The 27938-nt window shown below is 35.7% G+C and overlaps 1 protein-coding gene across 7 annotated transcripts in view; it reads right to left on the bottom strand.

Moving 5' to 3' along the window:
* Positions 1–27938, bottom strand: part of LOC134844113 (ankyrin-3-like) — a 42738-nt gene that overhangs the window by 10796 nt on the left and 4004 nt on the right. For 5 of the 7 annotated variants that reach the window (XM_063860603.1, XM_063860599.1, XM_063860605.1 and 2 more), the window contains exons 3-18: positions 27711–27809; positions 26878–27075; positions 24471–24956; positions 24007–24204; positions 23550–23699; positions 23336–23462; positions 22441–23060; positions 21791–21929; positions 17612–17871; positions 8954–9035; positions 4940–4954; positions 3640–3764; positions 2052–2269; positions 826–1050; positions 400–560; positions 37–54 (exon numbers count right to left, since the gene is read on the bottom strand). In XM_063860603.1, the coding sequence (XP_063716673.1) occupies positions 37–54; positions 400–560; positions 826–1050; positions 2052–2269; positions 3640–3764; positions 4940–4954; positions 8954–9035; positions 17612–17871; positions 21791–21929; positions 22441–23060; positions 23336–23462; positions 23550–23699; positions 24007–24204; positions 24471–24956; positions 26878–27075; positions 27711–27809 (3121 nt within the window). The remainder of the gene's footprint in view (positions 1–36; positions 55–399; positions 561–825; positions 1051–2051; positions 2270–3639; positions 3765–4939; positions 4955–8953; positions 9036–17611; positions 17872–21790; positions 21930–22440; positions 23061–23335; positions 23463–23549; positions 23700–24006; positions 24205–24470; positions 24957–26877; positions 27076–27710; positions 27810–27938) is intronic. The other 2 variants (XM_063860600.1, XM_063860601.1) reach the window with 2 other exon arrangements.

A 27938-nucleotide genomic window follows, 5' to 3' on the forward strand; every position in this document is an offset into this window, starting at 1 on the left:
GTATGTCCGGTTATTGGGATTGATTTAGCTACATACCGATGGTGCTTTTTCGCGCTACAAAATAGAATAAGGTCAAACTAAGGCTAAATAAAGCTGAAAGAAGGTAATCTTGTCTGATGAACATCGTATGAAGGACTCATTGCTTTCGAAAAACAGCTTAGAAATTCTCTCGCTACCCCATAAAAGAATGATTAAGTATTATCTGAAGTGTCCATCACTAGATCAAACTCGCCCGCTAAGAATGGACTTGTTTTCATATCTTTGAAAAGGAAGTTCACACTTCGAGCCAATAACTAAATGAATAATTTAGGGTACACTCTAAGCGTATCGTACAGCTAATACATGCATCTTGCTGTGAACTAAATGAGCACAAAACTTCACTTGATCGTGTTTGGTTACCTTCGGTGGCCATGGAGATGTTGAGAGCCTCCTCGATCTGTTTCTCCAGGGGTTCCTGCGTGTGTTCCGTCCACACTCCCGCCTCACTGCAGTTCAGCACTGCTATCTCCCTCTGCCCATTGCACAAGTCCGCAAAGTGGGGCACCTCCAGAATCACAGTACTGAACAACACACAACAACACTGCATATCACGCACCAAAAAAGTTAATGACTCCTTTTTTATATTGATTTTATGGCTTTTTGTCAGGCAAAACTTTCCAAAACAGACTATGGAACTAAAACACAAGAAATATAGAAAAAAAAAGAAAAACCTGGCGCTTTCTCACTGCTACCACGCACAAAACCAGCTTAGATAACACATTCAGTTAATATCACATATCGAATTAGATGAATACAATTTCTTGATTTTTTTTAATTGCGCGTTACCCGTTGAACTTGAGATGTGGCGGGTCCATCTCCAGAGGTCTGGCTGCGAATGCCTCTCCCTCCGCCTTGGGGTATTTCTTCACCATCTTCTCAGGTCGGATGTATCTGCACTTGATCCTAGTGGGCTCATCCACCCTCCTTGGGGGAATTATGATCCTGATGCCAGAATGTCTGGCTCCTCTCTGGGTCACACCTTTCGCTGTCACCACGAAGGACACAAAGAACCTGCAAAGCGTAAAAAGTGTCACAATCAACCGAAACTTGAATTATTCCCTATACGACTGAATAAATACACGGCGCAACAGGTTGATAAAGCTAACGAAACGTATTGTAACCTAAATTAGACATGCATTCAACTCGGCAGCAGTATTAGCACAACTATTTGACATGAATAAATTTTAAACAATTCCAAAATTGAGCCATTGGCACTTTATTATGCTGTCGTGGCTTTTTCACCGAACAATCTTGAATTTGACGAAGATACAATATAACAGATGAACAAACGATACAATTTAAGAACCTCGAATCGTGTTGGATCGTTATAGTGGACGTATAGTGATATAGCGAAGATGCTATATGAATAACGAACTAGTATATCGTTTGAACAGATAATATACCTTGTGCTGAAGCCATGAAAAGAAAGGAAAGTTAGTTATGTCGTTAGGAGAAACCAGGTGGCTCTGAAGCAAAAAAAATCTATGTAGAACAATGATAGCTCGTTAATGTGCAACTAGCACAGAATGTTCCGACCATAGTCTTGAAAAATAACAAACAAAGTATTTTCAAATTAGTGTCCTTTTTTCTGCGTGATGTGATAAAAGGCTATGAACGAAAAACTGGGACTTATTCGACAGTCATAGTAAAATAGGCAAACTGGACAATATAAAGCGACGAAGCCCGTATAAATTAACCGCAACTTTTCAACACGAATTAACAATTTAAGCAAAAAAACAATGGAAATAAAACTCAGACCGTTTACAACCAATATGGAAATAAAATTAATAGAAAATTAACAGAACTTCAAATGCAGACATGCTCAAAATTGATCTGTTGACCAGATATGTCTGCTGGCGAAATTATTCGGTGATGTTGTTTAACTAATTGTTAACCTGAGAAAAAATGTTCCGATTTGACAACATTTGCTGATTGCAAGTGATATTTAATAAAATTCAATTTAATTTTTATTTTAATCAAGGTTCCCGATGCTACGAAGAAAAGCCACCTACCCAGCCCTCCTGGATCTAGCGAGATCTATTCCATCGTCGCCTCCTTCGTCGCTCATGGTTCCACTTTTCATTCTGTTCAAGTCTGTCACTGAGAGTCTGTTCCAGGTCTCGTACCTCTCCCTGTAAGAAGAGATGGTCAATCCAGAGATGTTGGAGGTGCCACTCGTCGGTCGACTGGCGAATCCGCCGATGATGTCACCGCTGGTTGGACGCGAGTCCTGCCAAAAACATCAAAATAGATGGTCCATATTGATCAAAAGCAATTTATTGAGAACGTAGTATGGATTAAAGTTGACATAAATACTTGCCTTGATAGTCCACAAGTTAAATGATAAATTAGACTGTTACAGAAACTTTCAAATCACGTTTTAAGCACAGCGGCGAAGCTTGCTATCAGAGAAAAAGCAAGCATAATTGAAAAAAGTACAAGAGTTACTTCGTTTGTCTGCTTTCGTCGAAAACTGTGAGCTCAAAACAAACCCAGGCCAGTACTCTTCTAACGAAAACAAAAACAGCTGGAAAGCTTTCATGGTAACCGGAAAAAAATTGTTGCATTTCTTAAACAAAATTAAAACTTGATTTTTGGCGAAACATTTATATCACAATGAAACTCTAGGGTTTTGAAGAATCTTTTACGATTGGCACTTTTTTTCATTAACCCAGCCCAATTAGAGAAAACTGGCTCATTAGGTACTTTTTCTATTTCGCTGGGATTTCTGAGAATTTAAGTCAACTTTGAAATTAAATGTAATTCACGTTTTTTCGCCCAATTTGCACTTTCGTTATACGGAAGCGTGATTTTTTTTCCTTCAAACAAATGAATCTATTGATTGAAAACAAAATCTCAGATTTGTTAGGTTAGTTTTTGAGAAAACAAAAAAAAATCAAAAATATCGGTTAAAAATTCCCTCACAGACTTTTTCGAAAGCTGCAGACAAAGGGGTAAAGCAAAAAGAGACCAGTAAAGCATGCAGCCACACAAAAATTTAGTCGATCTTTCTATCCATAGCCTTGTTTTTGAAAATCGGTAACGAAGTTTTTGAGAAAAAAATACTATTTTTTTTTGCAAAAAGTGATACAATTTCCCGTCTCAGCGTCTCAAAAAAAAATTTAAGCAATAGTCATAATACCTTTCATAATACCTGTTTTTATCAAACAAGAATTCTAGGCAAACATGCCAACCAAGACATTTGAAGTTGGAACTTATGAAGCGGAAACAAGGCCGACAATCTTTGAGCAGACACCAGTTCGGCCGAAAAAAAAATACTTTAAAAAATTCAAATCCCCCAGAAACTACCCTGAGGTACCTTAGTACACATACAGTAGATAAATTTGAATTTTCATGAAATTGAGCATGCAAAGCAGCATCATAAATGATTCAACTGATTTTGTTACTCTAGTTGTTAACCCGAAAAATTCCAATTTCATACCGCTTGATAGTCGCAAGCATAATAATATACCAGGCTGAATATTCGGTAAAAAAGTAGTTCAGTGAAAAAAAAAACAAATTCATGTTCCCGGCTACAACCCTCTCCTGATAATGAAAGCATATTGTCAAAATTTAGAGAACGTGGAAATGTACACTGACGGGGTTGAGGAAGGAGTTGTTGTTGAAGGTGTTGAGTTTGCTGGTGGTTGTGCTGAAGATGATGTCATCCTGGTTGAGCCAGTCCTCGTCCTCATTGTTCACATAGGGACCATTGATGTCATCAACTACACAACAATCATCAGCTAGTTATCCATTACCATAATATGGTATGGTTGCATCAGTTAAATCTACGAGGGATCAGACCACACCTAGCGTTAATTTCTAGCCCCGATTATGTCGAGCAATAACTTAAATTAGATTCCGAAAAGCCTCACACAGTGTCATGTCAGAGCACAGAATGTTCCGATCACAGTATTTTTGTAGCAGATTTCATTAAACTTCAATCTGAGTGCAGCAAGCTTCTATCTGAAGATATTTTTCAGTGTAATAGTAATAAATCTAATATAATAGTCTCTTTGTACTAAGCCCCACTGAATATAAAAAGACTGCACTCTTAATCTATGCAAATACCTTAACGTAGCCGTCTGACAGTTGGAAAAGAGTAATGAACGCAAGGAAACAAAAACTGACTTTTTGAAAAAATTTCAACTTTCGAATTTTCAAGTAAAAATTATATACCCTTAAAGCTCTTTCAAATTCAAGAACAATTTATGATTGGTTCTATTTTTGATAAAATTAACACAATATGAGAAAACAGGATTAATAGGTAAAATTTTAATTCCGCTGGGACATGTGATACTTAAATTCCACTTTCGAAAATAGAATTCGATCACAATTTTCACGACCTTCACACTTTTGCTGTCCGATAGTGGAATTTGTCTTTCTTTTAGCAAAGAAAATGAACTTAACTTAAAAAAAAAACAAATAGTCAAACCGCAAAAAATCAAAACTGAGCGCGACGAGTTTCCTGAAAAAAAATCACCAAGACCTATGTAAGAGTACTCGCAACGTTCATTACTCTTAGAAATTTGCATTCGGAACATTCGCTTTGTCTCTGATTGTTCGGCCTCTAGAGCCAATCTTCCCGTGCTCGTGTACTACATGATTCAACAGTTAAAAACAAACAAAAATATGGGGGCGAAGCATTAACAACGAACTGTTTGTGTCAGAACCTTCTTATTTGCTCATTATTCTTAGGAAAAAAGCCCAATTTAAGTTGAAGACGATATTTATCTTAGTATTGATCTAGTCAGGTTTGAGATCTTATTATTATTTTTTGGCACATCCGTTAGGTTATTTATCGAATCACTCGTGATGTCTTGTACATTTAGTTGAGCTAAAGGAGATAACACAACATTAGTCGTCCAACAGTAAACATTCCCTATGTTGATGTACAAACCCAGCATCAAATCGCCTGAAAATGGGGAAATATCACTCAAACTAAAATTACGGAAGAAGAGCTACTGAATACTTGATTCTAGAACACATTCATGCATATGATTACGGCAAATGTTCGTCAAACCTGACTAAATCAAGCACTCATTTTTCACATATAATAAAATATATTGCAACATAGCTTGGGTTTTGATATTTTGAAGTTTTATTGGTCCCAGTGAAATTCTAATTGAAGGGAGTACACTAGTGGGGTAAAAAATTCACTATTTTAGCAAAAAATATTGGTGGTTTATCTTTCCTTTATTACAATTCATCTTGCATCAATAACAATTCGTCAATTCAAAAAAAAAATCTTGCAGCGTTTAACCGATAGAAACTAATAACCGATACTAATTTGACCTTTTTTCTGTTGTTTGACTTGACCTCATTAGACATTTTGTTCCCAAATACTCCACGTAACCGGCACAAAGCCTTTGAGTTTTTGCGCGCAATGTTTAAAGGAACGCTAAGTATCTTTGCCTAAATATCCGTTCCTCGCATAAGTGTCCCTCATAAAAATATTAATTGAAATTTTGTAAACTGATATGATTTGTCAGACAAATTTGGTAATAGGAATTAATCACTTTTCAAGTAACGTATTATGTTGAGGGGAAATTAAGCGAGGGCGTAGTTAAGTTCTTTAGCTTTCCAATAAACAGACTTGAGTCCGAAAATGCTCGAAAATTCCTTTGGCTGTTTACGACACCTTGGAAACTACCTTTATATTTTGGATTCGACTAGATGGGTGAAAAAATAGCGACCAAATTATCTGAAAACTGTATAACAAGGAAACCGAAAAATTTAAAATTCTTTGAATTTCAAGAATTGTTTATGACTGGTATTTTATGATTGGCAGAAAACTGTATCAAAAGAAAATTTGTTTTCTTCTGCTAGGAATTCAGAAAATGCAAGGTCATTTTTAAAACTAGAAGTCATTTACATTTACGCAAAAATAGAAAAGCGAGGGAAGAGCTAGCCAACAAAAATTTGGAAGAGAGTCTATAAACGCAAAAAAAACGGACTTGTTTTTTTTTAACTTCGAATTTCAGTAAAAAAATATATGGCCTCAAAGCTTTTCGAAGTTCAAGGAAAGCAATTTATGATTGACAATTTTTGATAATTTAACTCAATTTGAGAACTTGGATCAATAGGTAAGTTTTAATCCGTTGGGAAAATCTGAAATGTTTAAATACATTTTCGAAATTAGAAGTTAATCACGTTTTTCGTGCCCTTTACACTTTTTGTGTTCGCTGCACGCATTTTTGTACACAGAGGCGAAGCCTAGAGGCTTCCTAGCATGCCGAGTAATTTTATACAAGAAAAAGGCCTTGAGCAAATATCGTCAATTTGTTTGAAATGATGATTTCCAAATTTTTCATAATTCGAAACAAAATATCTTGAATACCACAACTGGTACTATTACAGAATTTTAGAATCAACCATAACAGAGGCGAGCTGTTATTAGCAAGCTAGAGTAAAAAAAAACGATCTAAAAAACGACAAAAAAATTAAAACCCTAGTAGGCAATTAATGGGACCCATCTGATTGCCTCAAAAATGATTGCCTTTGAAATTAAAACTTTATCTCGTCGTAAATTAGATTATTTAGCCTCATAAAAAGCGCATATAATTTAGTCAAACAAGCTGACAAAAGGCCAACTTGTAAGCCTCACAATTTTAAAACTCACCTGCGACCGTGAACCTGGTTGTCTTAAGTTAAAGTTGATGGGCTCTTTCAGTAACGCCAACAAAAAATCTTAACTTACGGAAGAAAACCTACTTCAAAACTTTTTTTTTTTTTTTTTTTTTTCAAATTTCGTTTTTTTTTTTTTTTCATTAAATATTAGTGTTAAATCGTTATGTTTGAACAACTTAAGGGTAGACCCTGGAGGACCTTTAGGTCCCGTTGTCTATCCTCTCTAAGTCGCATCATTTAACTTAAATTATAAATATATTCAATGTTGTATTTAATGCTGACTAGAGAAATAAATTCTTTCTTTCTTTCTTTCTTTAAATTAGATTATTTAGCCTCATAAAAAGCGCATATAATTTAGTCAAACAAGCTGACAAAAGGCCAACTTGTAAGCCTCACAAAATTAGGTCTCAGGTCAAATATCTTTCACATTTGACATCAGGGCTGTGATAGTTTGCAAAGGCTTCACAAAATGTCCCTCGAAAACAACTATTTTAGGTTAAAATGCATTGAAAGTTCAAATTTCGTCAAAAACAGTGGACTCACCGTAAAAATACGCCATGTTTTATCATAAGAACAGTTTTGAGTCCAACTTAATTTTCTAAAAATTTACTTTAGTTTGCGGACTTTCGATATAAATAGATTACGATGCATTTAACTTCTTCATTTGAAGGAAACTTTGATGATCAAATCTCTTTGAAGTGATAAACGATCTTAGAAGTTCTGATCGATCGATCTCATCAACAAATTGGAAACAAGAAATGATCACGTGGAACACATATTGCATCTTAAAAACACAAAAACGGACACTGCACGAAAATAGGAAATTAACATGGAGGCGTGGCGAAGCTTTGCACCAGTTGCCATACGATACAAAAAAAAACGCATCGCAAACTAGCCGACAGATAATGAGACAAGAACTTTTCGTTTGTCTCGATTAACAATCTTTCAAACTTTGAGTGTCCTGAATTAAATTGCATCACATTGAAGCTCTTTCAACTTCAATGAAATTTTATCTTTGACAAAAGCCGTCCAATTTAAAAAATATGGCTTTGGAGAGATTTTCGATGCCATGGTAAATTTTGAAAAAAACATAGCCAACAGACATTTTGAAAAGAGTCAATGTACGCAACTCAAAAAATATAGTGACTATAATTTTTGAAAAATCTTGAAAATAAGTTCCACTTTTGAATCTAGAAGCCGATCAGTTTTTCGTGACTTTTACACTTTTGCTTTTCGATAGTAGAAGTTGTCTTCCTTTTAAGAAAAGAAATAAACTGAACTTAAAAAAAAACCATAGGTAAACCCGCGAAAAAGTAAATCAGAGTAGAGCCTGAACAAATTTAAGGACTTTTCCTGAAAAAAAAAACGAACAAAAAACCATCAGCATCTATATAAAAATCTGAAATACGTTCATCATCTCTAAAAAAATCTAGTTTTGAAATTAAACAACTATAAGCATCAATTCCACTTTGGTGACAGTAAATTATATCAAAATTTGTATACATACAAAACTGAAACACCAAGCAAGTAATAAGATAATCAGAGAAACTGTCCAAATAAGCAAAAAGCGGGCGCATAGACCTAAAACACTCCCGGCCCCTTTGAACTTTTAAGCTCGTTTTTGCCAATGCCATTTAAAACTACAAACATGGCCAGCAGACGGACCCAAGGAAACTGAAAAATTTCAAATTTCGCAAAAATTTCAAATTTCAAATTTCGCAAAAATATACCGCCTTAATGTTCTTTGAATTTCAGGCATCCTTTATGATTGACACTTTTGGGTCAAAAGGTAAATTTCTATTCCACTGGGAACTCTGGAATTAAAATACCTTTTGAAATGAAAAGTATTTAAAGTTTTTTGCGCCATTTGCAAGTTTGTTGTTGGCGAGCTTAATGTGCTTTACATTTAGCAAATGAATTAAAATTGAACTTGAAGAGAAATCAAAAATCAAACCGAAAAAAATGTGAGCATGAAAAAATTATAAACTTGTTGGCTGAACAAAAAAAACCTACGTTAATATAAGTGTTTTCACTGCGGTCATTGGCACTAACATACACAAATAATAAAATAATTTTGCATGCTAATTATATTATTGCCATGAAACAGAGCTTCAAATGTTATCACAATTGTGTTGTCTGTCATCCATATTCGAATTCAGCAGCTTAGCCGTATTAATTAAAATTATTAGTTAAGCCTGAACAATTGAACGAATTGAGCTCAACCAAAACTATTAGTACTTTTTAGGGTCTACTAAAATCAAGTAAGAATGAAGCCATCACTCACTGTCGTCCTCCTCGATGTCTTCGACGTTGAATGTCTCAATGGACTCCGGCTTGTGCTCCTGAGCAATGTCCTTCTCCATCTCCTAAAACACAACACACAACTCTGTTAATCACTGCTACAACAAACTAACCACTGGCACGATATACGCAGATCGCAGATTTTTATCAATTATCAAAATCTAAGAGAGTCTCTGTTTAGCGATTTTCCAAACATTATAAACAAAATTTTTAGATAGCTCGTTTTCCATTCATAATAAGGGCTCTTTTTAGGTATTCATAAAATTAAAATAGTTACAGGGTAATGTTTTATTTGGGTTGAAAAAATAATTGTCAAAAAATCATTGTTTTGTTTCCATTCTTTTTGAACAAGCGCTTGGCTTCAAACCATCGATTTTAATGAGAAAAAATTTTAATACAAAAACATGGAGGCAAAACTAAAAAGAGCCACTTCGGATAGATGGGGTGATTCTTAAGGCAGAACAACCGAATAACAAAAGTTGCAACAAATAAAGGTCCTTTGCATAGACCAAAATGAACTAAATTTCGAGCTAATTTTTCAAATCAAGATTTCTAATGGACTGGTGGCAAATTTCGATATTCGGTTCAACTTTCACGAGGGATTCCATGTGACAGACTATTCAGAATAAGATAGAAATTTAGTATGAATAACAGATTGATTACTGGGATTGTTTGAAACAAAAATCGCTGAACAAAAAACGTCAAGTATTCAAAGAGGCAGATTTCATTTAACTTTACTCCTCCAACTTTTATAGCGCGCAAAAAAATAAATCAGATAAACATAATTAACTAAATTTCATAACCCAGAAATTTCATTTTTAAAACTTCAACATCAACTGTTTCCAGAAAAAGACGTATATTCAGGAAAACATTGCCATATGGCAGTTAACCAGACTTGTTTCGGCAAAAAAAAACCTCGGCTCAAAAAGCTAATGGCGTCAACATAACTACAATCGCTTCTGAAAAACAAAGACTATTATTTGAAATATAATATAGGCAATATAACTTTTATTTGAAAAAAAAGAATCACTACACTTCTGCTGCTAAAGAAGTACTGAATGCTTCTATTTCAGATTCATTATAGATGACCACAGCAGCAGCACAAGCACCTTTACCAGCGGAAATTAAACTGGCGAGCAAAAATTAAGCATGTATTTAGGAATTTCTATTATATCCTTGGGCAAAAAAAACAGGGACCATTTAACGCTCATTTACGGAAGAAATAGCTGTTCAATTCTACCCTGCAGGCACATAATCATGCGGCGCTGAGCACACTTCATGCAAAATTTAGGAGAATCTACCGTTTCCTGGTTAAGACACTAGACTACATACTATATAATACTATGCACAGATATGGAAACATATATGGGTTCCAAACTCTAAATATACAAATTTAGTGCTGGTATAGTTCCCTCATACTATGAAGCCTGAATTGTGAACTCTTGGGAACTATGAGCCCGTATCCCTCAATGTTTAATAATAGACCACCAACACTTCACTCCGAGCAAGGCAATGTAACAAACTATAACACTTCTCTCTGGGTTCTGCAAGTTATTTGTGAAGTATTTGTCAAAGTCGACATGTTGAACGAGCTTTTAGATTACGAAAGATTCCGTGTCTAACAGAAGGTTTTAAAAACATCCGTTTTTCTCGCGTTACCACTATGGTAGCAGAAATCAGAAAAATAACACTAGGGTCGAATAGCAATGATATCATAATAATAAAACAGAATTTCAAAAAGTTGTCATATCCTTCATTAGCACATAACGTGTTTAAACAGACATAAATGCTGTCACCTTGCGTGATTCAAATTGGTCTATACTTCTCTGAAAAGTAACAATGATAGCCAGTTGATGTGCAAGAAGCACTGAATGTTCCGAATTAGTTAAATAAAATCAAACATAGCCAACAGACAGTTGGAAAAAAGTAAAACAAATAAAAAAAATCAGAAAAAAAGCTGATAAAAAATTTCTGAACATTTTTCAACTTGCGAATTTAGAAAAAAAATATTACGTTGCAGCTCTTTGAAGTTCAAATACTGTTTAAAATTGGCCTTTTTTTGGTGAATTTTTCCCATTTGGAGAAAACTGGATTAGTGGGTTCTTATTTGATTCCGCTGAGAATTCAAAAAGCAAAACCCCATTTTTGAAATTAGATGTGATTCACGTAGCCAACAGACATAGCCAACAGATAGAAGTCATTCACGTTTTTCGTGAACTTTCCACTTTTGCTGTTCGTGGAATTTGCCTTCATTTAAAAAAAGCAGATAACTTGATAAAAATCATGTGCCAAACCGAGAAAAATCAAATTTGAGCATGACAAAATCTAACGAATTTTTCTTGAAAAAAAAACAAACACGAAAAATCATCCAGACCAATATACGTTAAAATCGCTTCGTTATTTTACACTTAAGAACCATAGCCAACAGACAGTTGGAAAAGAGTCAATGAAAACAGAAGGAAACAAAAGGAACACTGACTAGTTATTTCATAAACTTCAATTTATAGCCTTAAAGCTCTTCGAATTTCAAGAAAAAATTATGAGTGACACTTTTTTGATAAAATTAACCAAGGTGTAAATTGCTTACTCCACAGGCATCTGAAACTTGAATTCCAGTTTCGAAATTAGAAGTCGATCACGCTTTTCGTGACCTTTATAATTTCGCAGTTCGTTAGTGGAGTTTGCCTTCCGTTCAACAAAGGAAATGAACTGAACTTGAAAGAAACCAAATTCAAACTGCGAAAAAATTAATTTAAGATTGAAAAAAAATTATCTCGACTTATAAAAGAGTCTGAATTACGCTCATAGACTCTTGATAAGGGAACAACGAAAAAACGTGGAAAAAAAATATTTTTACCATGTTTTTTTGGCAAATAATTAGGTAGAAAGGCACAGAACGAGAAAAAGATAGAGCTAAAATAAAGAGTAAACTGCAAAAATATAAAATCAGTGACATCAAAATCGAGTTGTCAGTGTCAGCAAATATCGTGAAATTTAATATGAAAATAGGAAAAGTTCAAAACAATTTTACACGACACTGTGACAACTTTTAAAAATTCTTTGGAGTCCAAATTACAGCTAAAATAATTTCAGACAGAGGCGAAGCTCCATGTGAACACACATTTTAAAAACCTTGAAAAAATATATTTTTCTATACGCCGAAAACGAACTTCTGTTTCGCGTGCGATTTGGTTTAACAGCTTCATGAGCGATTTGTTTTTTAAAAAGTGAAATCGTATAATAACACTATGCTCGCTAGTTTGCGTGTGTAAATATGATCGGAAAGCATGATCACAACCTTGAGGTTGCGAAAATCGGGAAGCAAGAAACCTAGCGAACAGACAGTTGGAAAAAATCAATGAACAAGGCCATGAAAGATTTAATTTTCGAAAAAAAATCAAGTTTTGAGTTTCAAAAAAATAGATCAACGATTTTTTCACAGAGGCGAAGCGGAGCTTCACACCACTTACAATACCACAAACATACAGCATCGCAAGCTAGCAGACAGAAAATGAAACAAAAGCAACTAAGTCGAAAAACAATTATAATGTTCAGAAAAACTATGACAACAAAATTTTCAGAACTTTGTTTGGAATGATATTCAATTTAAAAACACGTTTATTAAGTATTCAGACATAAAAACTCTGAATCAATTGGTAAATAAAAAATCTGAATCAATGGATAAACTTTTTTTCAGCTGGAAATCTAAGAATCAAAGTCCACTTAAGCGATTAGTAACCGATCACTTTTTCACGCCATTTTCTTATTAGTAATTAAATAGCGCAATTTTCCTACCTTTTAGAACTGGAATTGAAATCAGAAACTGAACATATAATGAATTATTATTTGTATTGCATTTCTGTAGTTATTAGAGCATTTTAAGCCTTTTCCTGAAAATATATATCACACAGAGGCGAAGCTGCGCTTCGCTAACACTAGCAAGAACACGACACAACGCGGCTCTATAAAGTGCAAAAGGAACGAAGAATTAGGCCTGGAATTACTAAAAACTCGGCTATGTCTCGGATTCGAACCTACGACCAAAAGATTATTTATCTCACGCACTAACCACTCAGCCACGGACGCTTACTTAATCACGGACGCTTACTTAATGAAAAACCTAGCCATAGAACCGATGCTAATTTCCTATCATACAGTGAAACTTTCTTATAAGTGAACTTTTTTGCGCGTTAGGTTAAAAAAGAAGTTTCGTACTAATACACTAACGCTGGCAAGTGTGATCAAGACTTACACAAGTGAAAATCTTTGAAACTTCAAAAATTCAACTTTTGGATGAGTTTTTGCAAAGATAACAGCGGCCGCAATATTCTGTCAAACTCGCACAGCAACTCGAAATTCTTGATACATTTCTTGTTTGCTTTTGGAGCTAAATTTGGTCTATTACATCAAAATTTCTAATTAGAAAAGAATTTGATCTAAGCAAACAGGGGCAAAAGCAGAGCTTTGCACAACTTGCGACATAAAATGAATAATTCGCTGGCAGATGAACCGAGAAACTGAAAAATAAAAACTATTTTTCTCAAAAAGTATAAAATTTGCAATAAAATCCTTGAAAGAGTCTTGAAAATGAAAAAATTTTAAAAAAATTTCCACAAAGAGATGAAGCATCGCACGACTTGTGATATAACCTATAACTTAAATGACAAACAACCGACAACCATAGAGCTGAAAGCAGTAAAAACATCGAAAAAATAACCGAAAATTTTCCCTCATTTTTGAATTATAACTAGCGTGTAACGCATCTCCGGTGCTTGGGAATTTTAAGTACACTATAGAAAACAGCATACACTGGAAGTAACATATGCATCCTTTGAGTGTACAGCACCCGATTCCAGGGTCGGTAATTTTAAATTTTGTCAAATGTTTTTTCAAGTTTTTTTTTAATTCAAACGTTGAAAAACCATAAGGTTTTTACATCTTGGTTCATTTTAATGACACGAAAAAACGTCGATCTCCATATTTAAAAAAAAATGAGCAAGGTCGTTTAGACGAACGATCTATAACTCCTGAGAGTACTCTCACAGTACCAACCTACAGCGTTTTTCCTGAAAAACGATAAACAACGCCATATCTCAAAAACTACAAGGATTCGAGAAGTAAAACTTGGAGGTAAGATTTGCAAGCCTTGGAAAAACTCTGACTGCGCCCAATTACGGCTAGAAAATTCATATTTTTTTGAAAAAAAAAAATTAAATATGTTTTCTGAAAATTTTATGAAAAATCACATAAAAACGTCACGACTGGAAAACTACAAAGACTTGAGCATTAATATTTTGAGGCAAGATTCGCAACTCCTGAGAAAAGTCTGATAGCCCCCAAGTAAAGGGTTGGGAAACTCAAATTTGAAAAAAAAAATGAAATTTCTGAATCACAAAAAACCTTTTATCTCAAAAACTACAAGAACTTGAGCAGTCATACTTCGAGGCAAAAATCAAAACTCCTGGGACTACCCTGACAGAGCCTCTCTTTAAAGATGGTAACTTTAAGTATAGTGATTTTTTTATATCTCAGATCTTTGGACAACTTTAAAAAAAAGACATAAGATACGCTCCCATCGCGGAAACTAAGAGCGTTTGAACAGTTGCATTTTCACGTAAAATTTGCAACCTGGAACTCCTGAGAATGCCCTCACAAAACCTTACCACAAGGCTGAGAGTTTCAAATCTTTTGAATTTTTGAAATCTAAAGTTTTAAAAGTTTTCTGTAAAAAAATTAAAAAATCATAAAAAACGGCATATCTCGAAAACCAAAATGATTTGAGCAGTCATAATTGGATGCCAGGTTTGAAACCTTTGAAATTACCCTGACAGCACCCCATTATTGAGTTGAGAAATTCAATTCGGGTTAGTTTTTTTATATCTAAAATTTTGGAAAAAATCATAAAACACGTCATATCTCGAGAACTACAAGGTGAGGCAAGAACTGCAACCCTTGAGAGTACTCTTACAGCAATCAATTGCAGGGTTGGAAATTTTGAGTTTTCTGTTAATTTCTTTGTAATTTGGGTTTTCTGAAAAAAATTTGAAAAAACTAGATAAACCGTCTTATAGCGCACACTAAAAGGATTTGGGCATTCATAATTGGATGTCAAATTCGCCACCCCTGGGGGAACCCTGACATCATCCACTATTAGGCTGCTTATTTGAAACTCGATTAAAGAAACACTGAATTCAACTGGAAAGTCGAAGAAAGTTCTTAACCATTGCAATACGATACAGCTTAAACGTGAAAAAATTCTTTCGTTAAACATGCAAAAATAATAGGTTGAAAAAACTTGAGCGTGGCGAGAGTGTTAAGCCCGCATTTAAATATATAATAGATTCTGTTCATGAAAATATGCCACTACGCAAAACAATTCAATGTGAAATAAGCAGCAAAAATAACTTAAAAGGCGGTCACAAAGCCGATAGTTCTTGAGCAGACACCTTGCGCCGGAAAAAAAACGTTTTCATTAGAAAAGCTCGAAAACTAAAAAATTGACAAAACGTTTTTGCTCCTCAAACGGTACAAAAAGAAGCCTCTATGCCGATATTTTTAAAGCCCAAATATTTTAAGCCGAATAATGAAAAAAACAAAAAGAGCTGATAAATTGAAATCGAAGTTGGTAAATTTACAAACAACATTTGAAAAAAATATCAACACAGAGGCGAATTTGCACTTCGTATGCACATGCAAAAATATGACCGATAAAGCTACTGGGAAAAACTGAATGAGTAAAACTTACAAAATTTCAAAAGTGACGCAAGCCAATTATAACGCATTAGCAGTACCAGTCAATTTGAGAAAAAAGAATTTTACCAACTAACATGCCTCAATTTATAGAGCGGACGCATTTTATTTAGTATAAGAAAAAGATAATTAAAAAATCCGACCCTGCCCAGGTATGAAACCTCTTATTTTATTGCGGTCTCCTTCCCTACCTCTACGCTACAGATCCATGATACTTTTAAGCTAAAGCGCTAATTGTAATATAGTAGTGTATCAATATCCTTAGCATTGGCTGTACTTAATAGCTGTCATCTTGTTAACAAAGTTATTCGCGGAAAAAATTGTAGCACCCGATTGCAAAAACCCTTGCTTATTGCCAGAGTACAGAGACGAATTGAGAACATGCTTAAAGGTAGCTGAAAAAAAATCGAAAAAGCGTCAAAAAAATTAGAAGGCCAAGAATTATTTTATTTTTTCAAAGAAAAACATAGCAAACAGACAAAGTGTCGATGAATTCAAGAAAACAGATAGAAGAAAACATCCTTTTAAAGTACATTCAAAGAAAAAATTGTTGCCTTGTAAAACTTTATCCCCCTAAGAAATAATCCCCCATTCGCACTTTAATTAAAGGAGCGTTATTTTCTGCCTTTCAGCAAATGAATTTGATTTGAACTTTTAAAAAAATAATATAAAACCGCATAAAAATCAAATTTGAGCGTGAACAACTTTCTGACTTTTTCTGAAACTTAAAAAAATAATTTTTTCATTTTTTCGCATTCGCACTCTGCAGCTTTGTTATCAGAGAGCTGAAATTACCTTCTCTTTGTCAAATTAACTTACAATGATCTTAAAAACCCAATATAAACCCCGAAAGCAATAATTTGAGCATGAACAAATAAAAAAAAACACTTCTTTCAAATAAAAAAAAAACACGATCTAAAACAGTGTCTTCATTTCTTCATTGATACTAAACTAGATTTGTCACCACAGCACGATTGGTTCATCAACGCAAACAGCACAGAGGCTTTTATATGCCAACACAATTAATAACATTAAACATCTTTGGGATTACCAAAGATGCGCGTGAAAAAAATATCAGATGTCAAGTTATCAATTTGAGAGATAATCGGTACAAAAGATTAAATCACTAAAACGCAAATAAAAATCAGAATAAAATTTAAAAAACTGTTCTAGCTAACATTCGACGAAACAGATTGCAACATTTATAATACTACAAAAAAAGATAATTTAGATGAGAAGTCACTAACATTTTGCTCCTGAAATAGATAATTATAGCTGAGTAGAGTAAACTAAAAGTTTGGGAAGTAAATTTGAACCGCTTCTTGTTTACGCAATAATTGCAAAAGTTACTTACAATTGCCTTGTCCTAAAAATGAAGGAAAAATTAACGAAACTTACTTTTCATCGTGATTATCGCCAAATATTTCAACTCCAATTAAGTACATACAGATAAATTGATTCAAATCAGGAATCTTACAACGTTGCAATACAACCAGGTTGTAATGAACTGCTATTTCGATTAGGTTATTTAATTTTAAATATGGAAATGCCAATAAATTCTTCTATCAGTACTTCCTGAATATTCCGCATTTAACAATAAAGACACCTAAGTACCTTGCCTAAGTGCAAGTTCTATTTAAAGCTCCTAATGCAACAATATTAACGACGATTCAGCAAATCTTCATCGATTTAACAGGAATAATGCAACTTATAAGCTAATTTACGAGGAAAATCAAGGTGAAAACGACGCAATTAGATAGAACTACATACAATATTTTAGGGTACAAAATGTTTTAATAAATACCAAATGATTCAACATACGTTGTGTTTTGCTACAGCACGTTGATGTGAACTGATAGTTGAAACAAAAAGAGCAAGAGGGGATACCAACCATGGTTATGTTTCCGGTCACTTCGGTCACTGGTTTCAATACATTAATGACTGCAATGTATCTCTTCTTCTGAGCAATCATCAGGGGCGTCGCTCCACTTAGAGTCTTCGCATTCGGGTTCGCCCCCTCTCTCAGAAGGAGATCTACCATTGCAGTGTTGCCCTGGTGTGCCGCAATGTGTAGAGCCGAATGACCTGCCTCATTCGTGTCGTGCACCGAGCACCCAACTCGCAGCAGGTACTTGACGACGTCCATGTTGTCTAAGCAAAAATGAAAACATCAGCGCCCAATAAACATCTTGTTATAACCTTATGTAGAGTTATCATTTAAATTTCGACTGTCAGCCTATATATTTTCTATACAAATCCTCTTCAGCCAAAAGCCTTTCAAAATTTACACTTTTTTGAACGAATATTCATTAAAAACTACATTATGAGGATCAAATAGTCGCAATTTCACAGATGGAAAAACTTAATATAATTTGCCAGATTGAAGCATGAAGTAGCCAACTTCAACTTCAAAGGCCAGTTAGTTCTATTTGATGAACTATACGCATGAAATCAGTTATCTCAAATTAATTCACAGCTCATGTAAACGTGAGGCGACCTCATGGCTACTTTCAGAAGGTAAGCGACGAGAGATATGACAGAGAATTTTGACTGCCATACAACTTAACACTATCTCTTCAGCAATCAACACAAAACTGCTCGCTCAATTAGAAACCCCGCGTAGAGTTATACTTAACAAAAGTTATAAGAAGCTATTCGTTATGAATTTCCTTCAAACTTGCCAGCTTATGCCTTCTAAGCACCAGCCAATATTTGTACATAATACAAACTTCACTCTATCTTTGCCAAAAACCCAGAACAAACCCACAATCACTGCGTGATTATATAGTGCAAATACTTTGAAGCCACTACAAGTAGACTCCGTTAGCTGAAACAACGGTACTGGTCGACCGAATTCGGAGCTTAACATTCAGTGACCGTACCTAACTGAATCCGGCCACATGTTCTCAGATGTGTCCGAAGAATTGATAATCTGACAAACTTAGAAACATTATGCATTCAATTACAAACGGATCTTTCAACGCACGGAGAGAAGCTGAAACTCAGAATAAGACAATTTTATAACCAAGGCGGGCAATCCGGCGTCTTTCAAAAATTTTCAATTCGTCCGAGTTGCATTTCTGCTTGGTCGCGCGTAATTAATTGAGCATGACATTCTGAATGGTATTATGAATTGATCATTTTTATCAATGCTCGCTTCTCAATGAACAAACTAAAACTAGTTTACTGAGCAAAGCGCATATCAAAGCCACAATAACTAGATCTACGAGACCGACAACCATCTAACTATTGTCATTTTAGTCACAAATCTGTACTTTGTAGAATCAAATGGGCTCAACGGATAGTTCTTTTAGTTAGCTACTCGAGTATAAGCAACATCAGTTGTTTTTGAAGCCCATAATCTTCCGAGGAATATCAACTTGCTTAACTAATTAATTTCATAAGCTTAAATGAATGACTATTTTCGAATACGGTCAACCGAAAAAATAACAAATTTCAAAAAATTTATTTTCAAAAAATTACCCTCAAATCTTTTTAGAAATTCAAGAAACTTTTTATAATTGACACTTTTTTGACAAAATTAACACAACTTGAGCAAATCGAATCACTAGAAAAGCATTTTATTCTGCTGCAATTTAGAAGAGCATGATATGGCTTCCATTTAAGGAATGAACGTGAACTTAGGTTATAACATTATTCGGACCAAGTCAACATTCCCCCCCCCCCCCCCCCCCCCCGCCCAAATCCGTTTAGGGGGGAGGTTGTTAACTCGGTTCTGAGTTCGAATTTTCAGCCAATCAGAATAGACCATTTTATATGCAGCGCTTAGCAAATTTAATTTTAATTAAGCGCTGGGGTGGAGGATCTTAACTTGGTCTATTTGGGGGGAGGATGTTAACTTGATCACATTATTCCATTAAGATTTCTAAAAATTATTGAAACTAAGGCAGAAAACAAATTTTCGCGTTAGTTTTCTGACTGACCACCCCCAGGGGGTGGGAAGGAATTATGACGTAGGGTGTTTTCGGGTCAAGTGTGATATCAAAATAAAGCTCTTTCAGCCGTGATTAGGATTCCGATTTTCTGTGAACAAATTTCAAGACTTTTCCTGAAAAAAACATCGCGACCTATATAAAAGTATTCACTTCGTTCATCAAATCTTGATAAAATTCCTGCCTGTGACTTGCTCGAAAAACCGAGTGTTGGCTTTTCGTGGCATTGTTTGCAGATAGGGGGGAAAATAAATATCGCTTCATGTAAAAGTTAGCATCGAAAAACTATCAACCTACAAACTATTCAGTATTTTTAATACATGTCTGTGCCAATAACTTGCACTTGAAAAATTATTTGCAAAATTAAACAGAACAGCAAAAACAGTCCGCGGACTACTCTTGTGTTTCGAACTTTCGTGAAAAAATTGATGATTCACCGTTTCGCTTAAGCCAGGAAACTGCTATATCTTGCCAGATCGATTTTTTCTGGTATTTTTTTTCGCTTAACTTTTGACTCTGTTTCGGAGTATTTTCTCGTAACACTATCTTATGCATCATGCCTCTATCTAGCTCGCTCAAGCTACATGAAAAATAGTCTCTGGCCTTTCACAAGTAGTAAGCCGTAACTTTAAATGGCATCGAATCACTTTCAATAAATCCTTTCATCGATTTTATGCTTCACATGTTCCACCATCAAAAGAAATTTTGCAAATGCTATTTCATTTTAGACCAGACAACAGTGCAATGATAACATTTTCCCAGCACCAAGCTATGGCCGAAATTTACATTCCACTGGAAAACATTCGATATTGCATTAGGAGACTTGCTTTAAAAATCCGTAATAAATAAATGAAAGTATAACAATTTTGAGGTCGTAGCAATTTGAAACGTTATCTCCCAAGTACCCTCTATCGCCCATCTGCCATAGCACACTTAAGCGGCTGATAGATGTGACTCACATAGTATGGCAAATAATGAACTTATCAGTTCGATATACTCGGTAGGAAATGTCAACACTTTTAGTAAAATGAAGAATGAAAATTGATTCAAATTCTGGTGTCTCTCAGCGAATTGCTCCGCCTTGAGAAAAAAGGGGCAAATTTGATGCTAGCCTAGCTTCAAAACTTGATTATGCACCATCAATGTAACAGTCGTTATATGGACTGGAAACTCGTTAATCGGCACCAGGGGAGGTGTTTTTGTTAAACAGATCCGACAGCTGAATGAAAAGCGCCATGATTAGGAATCAGACAATGCACCATTGATTGGAACCCTCTCCAATGCTCTTTTAAAAGTTATCTTCATTTTATATCACACATTAAGTTAATTATTAAGGAAGTCAAGATTATCAGATAATAGGCACTAACTATGCTGTTGAACTCTTGACAGTTGATCTTTTATTCAGGCTAATAAATACTCTCTTCTTGAGGGTCACAAAAATGACATACACTATCAATAATGTTTTTTGTGTGTGTTTTTTAGCTCGTTAAAACTTCTCCAGTGATACAGTAACTGCATGTCATCAGTCAGTTGCGAAAATGTGACGATTTACCAACAAGTCAATCAAATATTAATTTCATTTTTCGTTGATTTATCGTAGTTGCCTTTGGGAGAATAACCTCACAAGCTTACGGGAACTGAAATATAGCTGAAATATACGGGAAAAGAGCTGAAATATACGGGAACTAAAAAGCCAACGTCCTTATTATTTGTATAGACTGAAAATCTATAACCAAATGACACGAAATCGGACGTCAGAACAGTTTGAAAGAGTTTTGTCAAAGAACTTTGAAAAAGATATGGAAGAATGATTTCGTGTATTATCAAAGGGAAGTTCGCAGATGCATTAAATGACAGCTCACTTTTTTCTCTCGTTTATCAAACTTAGAATTACGAGATAGGCCAAAAGCTCCACAAACGGTCAAACTACTCACAGCCAATCCATCTGATCGATTTTTTTTTCTTTCAAACCCTAAGCTCCCACACTAATTTAGCAAACAAAAATTACGATCGCTTTGCCCCGTTGACCAATGGAACTTTTAATAACAAAAAGTACAAAAACAACACTCCCTGGTTTTGAAACAATAATGGTTACAATATAGCATGGATGTACTGACTGTGGTGTATTGCGGTGAGTAGGGGCGTGAACCCGGCCTTGGTCCTGGTGTCTTTTGCCACTCCGAACTGCTCCACCAGACATGCACAGCAGTCCACACTGTCTGCCTCGGCCGACAGATGCAGCGGAGTCACCAGGTACTACAACAAACACATCACTAAATACTTGCTCTCACGTATTCTAGAATGATTAAGTAGAGTTCAGAAATAAAGACCAAGCCATGTGAACAATTTCCCTCCTAGACAAACCAAGTGAACAATTTTCCCCCTAAATTGGTTTGGTGGAGAGATAAACGTTGGGGTGAACATTCAGAATGGCCGACCAAAAAAATTTCACCGAAAGATTTCAACGCCCCCTCCCCATCAAAAACTTCAGCGCATGTCCCTGTGGATCCATCAAAAATAGTTCCGAATATTTCACAAAAATTTTTTTTGATTAATGCATGGCTCATTTAAAATTGCTTCAATCCAAAAGCTTCTATCATTTCAAATTTTTTCCGACAATCAGTGTAAAAAAGTTCTCAATGGTAATATTGTAGGATATAATAATCATAATAAATTGTTTCCAAGTGAAGTCATTGCACGAAGAGAATTAAAAATGAATACTTCTTTTGCAAAAACATCACTTGTGAAAACTGAAAAACCAACTCACAGCAGTTGCGATTTGAGGATCGCCTTTTGAGTTGACCAGCAACTGGATCATTTGCAGATGTTTCTCTCTCGCTGCCAAATGCAACGGCGCTGTACCGTTATCATTAGTGGCGTTTACATTCGCCCCATAGCTGATCAAGTTATGCGCATCTTTCCTGTTATCTCTCTTGGCTGCAATGTGCAGAGGCGTGTAGCCATTACTAGCCACACTATGCGGCGACGCTTTGCATTTTAACAAGATATTTGAAACATCGTGGTGCAAATAGTGCACTGAGACGTGTAACGGGGTCAGCATAAGCTTTCCGGCTAAGTCTGGATTAGCACCGGACTTCAAAAGCACTTGTGCGACTTCAGGTTTGTCGTATTTGGCTGCTAAGTGCAATGGCGACAGTTGTTTCTTCGTAAGGCAGTTCGGCTCTGCTTTGTTCTGAAGAAGGTACTCCACTACTTGTGGATGGCCCTCGCGCGTCGCCATGTGAATGGGTCTGTAGTTGTCTAGAGCTTCGTGCTCAATATCTGCCCCTCGTTTCACCAATAGTTTTACCATGTCTAAATCTCCGTTTCGTGAAGCTATGTGCAATGGGGTGAGTTTTTCCAAAGCCTCGGCGTTGACTTCGGCTCCTGGAGAAAATATATTCGCTTAGATAGACTGCATGAAAAAAATTACCATTGAATTGACCGCCACTATGAACAATCATAATGATCTAATGCGATTGTTTTTTTCTGTCGACTTTTCATAGAATATCAGTATCATCACCATCACTGTTGTTTTGTGCAACTTTAGTGTTCAAAAATGCTATACCATCGCATCGTGAAGACAAGTTAACCAACCCGAGAAAAATCCAATGCTCAAAATTTATTAGTTTAATTTTGTTCAGCAACAACTGGATTCTAACCGTTGTCTAGGAGCATCTGTGCTAAGTTGTAATGGCCTCCTCTGACTGCAAAATGAAGAGGCGACTCAAAATAGTTCTTAGTCTGGACATTGGCTCTGGCTTTACAATCAAGCAAAGGTTTCGCACACTAAAACATTGCAAATTGACATTGAGTTTCTGGAAATACAATCTTAGCTTCATAAACATGATTATAGCGTAAGTGAAGAGCACTTACGTCATCGAATCCGAAGAAGCATGCAACATGGAGAGGAGTCATTCCACTCTCGTTGGGGATGTTGGGGTCTGCGTTGTACTCTCTGAGAAGAAGCAGGATAATTCGGATTCTTCTCTTCTTCACTGCTATATGTAAAGCTGCATAACCGTTCTACATGAAAAAGATACATCCCATTAGATACGAGATAGCTCCCACAACGTTAGTTAACAGTGACCAGTTAGTGAGCATTTTTCAGATCATTGGATAATTTTTTTATTCAGAAAATTGGGTAGACTGATTTAAACTACTTTACAACAAAGCTATACAGACGAAATTATATCTCCGTAGGAATTTTTGTACGTAGGCAAGGGTACTTGGCTATTAATTTCATTGCTGCTAAGCGTTTTCAAAAACAATACAAAAAAATTCGAGATATACCTAATATTTGTCTCAGTGATCATTTATATAATGTACTCACGAGAGCCCTTGCGTCGGGTGAGGCGCCTCTCTCTAGTACGAACTTGCAGGTCTCGAAGTGTCCACAATGGGCAGTGATATGGAGTGGAGTGAGGAGGTCCTTGGTGACGTCATCCACTGGCAGTCCATGATGCAACAGGAGACGAGCACACGACTCATTGTTGCCCTGGGCTGCCATATGCAGAGCCGAGAGACCACTCTAGAATATATAGTAATCGATTAAATATCTTACAGCACGTTTATGCTAGTAGAAAACAGTTGCATTGCTTATGTCGAAAGAAATCAAATTAAAATTGAAACTTTTCCACCCAAAAACTGATACAAAAATAAGTCTATCTAAAATCCATTTCGAATTTTTGAGCAGTCAGGATAAGCACTTCGATGATCAAACAAAATGGCCGTTCTTTCAACTGAATAACCAAGCTCAATTCAAAGCAGACTGTTTTAGTATTCAGAAGTTGAGACCTTTGTTTTAATTTTGAAGTCGGCTCCCTTCACCAACAGCTTATCCACCACCTCATCGTGCCCATTTCGACTGCCACAGTGCAACCCCGTGAGGCCATCCTTCGTCTTGTAATCTATCTTGGCATTTGCATTCACAAACAGCTCCACCAAATCCACCTTGCCCCACTTCGAGGCAACATGCAGGGGCACTATGCTGTTCTTAGCCGCCTGGTCTACATGGGCACCAAAGTTCACCAGGTGCGTCGCAATTTTATAATGTCCATACCTAGCCGCCACGTGTAACGGCGTGAAGTTTGTCGATGACATTATATTGGGGTCGTATTTTTTCGTCAGCAGAAGCAATGTCGACTTTTCGTCGTTTTTCCGAACTGCTACATGGAGTGCGGGGAGTTTGTACCCCTTCTTACTATGCTCCGCTTCTAGTAGGGTGGCGACTATTTTTGCATGCTGCTGCTGCAGCGCAACTGCTAGTGGAGTAAATCCTTCCTGAAAAAAGACAGCATACCAATTCAGCATCGTTTTTGCATTTCATTGTCTATTTTACACTTAACGTTTTGTTTGAAATGAACTTTACATGACTACAACACACTGAATTAAAAAACATAAAATAACGCTTTGCGTGGTGCGCCGATAATGCATTTTGTATACATGTAAACTATTTAAGAAGAAGGCTTAACGGCGCTGCTATAACGACTTCATAATTTTCTTTTCTTCAAATATTTGCTCTTCGACGCTTCATTTACTATAACGCCATCTATTTTATTATTTGCATAAAATGCAAAACAATATATATGTATATTCCATCACAGGTAGTTGCGCATTGTAAGTGTCACTAGTCTATACTGGAGTAATTTTTAAATAACTTGCAAAAACCACAAGAAAAATGAGGACGAACGCTTTTTCATTAGCAATGGAATGCATAAATTTTTGTACTTTTTCAAAGGAATACTCCCAGGATTGTGTCGGATCGGCAACATTAAGCCCTAAGAGAAATTTTTCTGCACCAAATCAATTTTGAGAGGCGACATGTATCAAAGACGGACCAACAACAGCATTGGAAGAGCTCCAGTCAAACAAATCAAGATAATCAGTAAAACAAATCGATAGCAGTAGTTCAGTCACATACTGGCTAGGAAAATGCTATCAAAAAGTCAACGAACGTACTCAAAACTCATTGGTACTTCTAATGAGTTCAGGGAAATGAAAAAAAAAATGAAAATGCGTGAGACGACGAGTGATTGCAAGCAGCAGTTCGAAAGCTAGATAGCATGACAATTCACCAGAATAAATGAGAATTTGAAACTCATTTAACACAGCCAACAGACAGTTGTAAAAGTGTCAATGAACTCATGGAGGCCTATAAGTTTTGAATCTTTGAGTTTTGAAAAATAATGGAACTAAAAATGAATCAAGTATTATTTATGAAACAATGTGACAAGCAATAGACCAACAATTTTTTGAAACAGAATATTTTCAGTTTTTAAAAAAAAAAAAACTAGTCTTGGCCGGATTCAAAAACATAGCCAACAGACAGTTGGAAAACAGTCAATGAACGCAAAACGCAGTAAACAAAAAATACTAATTATTTTTTAAAAGAACTTCAATTTTCCAATTTCAGAGAAAAAATAGATGCCCTCTGAGCTCTTTGAATTTCAAGAACAATTTATGACTGGCACTTTTTTGATAGAATTCACCCAATTTGAAAAAAAAACTGGATATATAAGAACTTTATTTCACTGGGAAATTAAATTGTATTTTCTAGAAGTCTATCATGATTTTTGTGACCTTTACACTTTTGCTGTTCGCTAGTGGAACAGCTGATTTTTCATTAATAAGAGAGCATAATTTGCCTTCCTTTTAGCAATGAATTTGTATCTTAATAAATCAAGCTCTTAAATGATTCAAGTAATTTTGTTTAACAAGTTGTCAACTTGAAAAAAGTCTATATTCCGATTTATAACGCTTGCTAACCACAAGCGTAAGAATAAGATTATTAGTTAATTCTATTGTTAAACCCAAAAATTAAAAACCATTTTCGAAACCAAAAGATAATCATGCTTTTTGCGCTATTTGCATTTAGTTTAAGGAGCGCGTTATGAGCCTTCCTCCAAGCCATTGAATTTGAATAGAACAAAGAAAACAAGTCAAACCGCGAAAAATTGGTGAGCATCTAAGTTTGTTAGAACAGTTTTTGTAGGAAAAGAATTACACAAAAACCACACTACTTTATTCATTGACCTTTAATCAAAGCAAATCAAAGCAAGAGAATGGCCATTATCTAGGGTAAGTCAATTTTGAATGAAATTTGCTTGAATTATTGGGAAACTAAACCAAATTAAAGAGCATTCCAACGAACGACCCGCCGTTTTTTGAAACAGTAAAATTGGTGTCACGCGTAATTAAGTACCTCTGTAGTGACAGTTTCATCTGCGCCCTTGTGCAAGAGGTATTTGAGCACATCTAGATGGTTTTCCTGGGCGGCCATGTAGAGGGGCGTGAAGGATCCCTGTGCCTTGGAGTTAATGTCACACTTCCTCTCCACCAACAGTTTCACCACTGTCAGGTGACCCGCTAGTGCTGCAATGTGCAGAGCTGTGTTGCCACGCTACAACACAAATAAGTTCAATTCGACATCATTTTACTGGAAAAATTACCAACGTTGCTTTTTTTTAAAACTCTAATGGTTATTAAAGCACAATGTAACAGTTAGACATTATAGGACTACTCATCTTCTGTCTACCATGCCATTGTGCCCTTGCTTAACACCTAAATGCCGTAGGCTGGGAACTGCTGCAATGACCAAGTAACGCGCACGGATTACGGAGGATCTATATTCCAACAACTGTATTGAATCTTTAAGATAGCCAGAGAAAGAAGTAACCTAAATGCTTATCTTACTTCAGCTGCAGAATTTCAATTCTTCTTTCTGAATAATGCTGGCAAAACAAAACAAGACGATGATGGTAACATTTCCTTTATGATTGGTAAAATCGGTAGCGTAAATAGCCAAGAAATTGGGCTCCTTATGAATAAAGGCAGCAAAATTAAATTGGATTTTGATGGTGTGATGATTCTCTGTCAGCTAAATTTTGCTCAAGAGACATCCAGAGGCAATTTGCGATGCATGATGTGAATGAGTTTCGCAGGTCTGATTCCAGTGGCGATAGTACGTACGACACGGTGGCATGGCTGTGGTGGGGTCTCCAGGCAAGTATACATCATGTGCATCTGAATACTCACATTAGACTTGCAACTTGGATCAGCTCCCTTGTCCAGCAGAAAAGCACACATCTCCGGCAGGTTCTTGCGAGCGGCTAAATGCAATGCCGTCAGTCCACCCTAAAACATGCGAAACATTCAATTTTCATCCTTCATCCTTCAAACTTCAAACCATTACCATAATGATATTTAGCGCATATATTTGAAGCTGATTGATACTCGGTTTCAAATTTAAGGATATCAAGAGTT

Source organism: Symsagittifera roscoffensis, chromosome 4, assembly GCF_963678635.1.
Source record: "Symsagittifera roscoffensis chromosome 4, txSymRosc1.1, whole genome shotgun sequence".
NCBI lineage: Eukaryota > Metazoa > Xenacoelomorpha > Acoela > Convolutidae > Symsagittifera > Symsagittifera roscoffensis.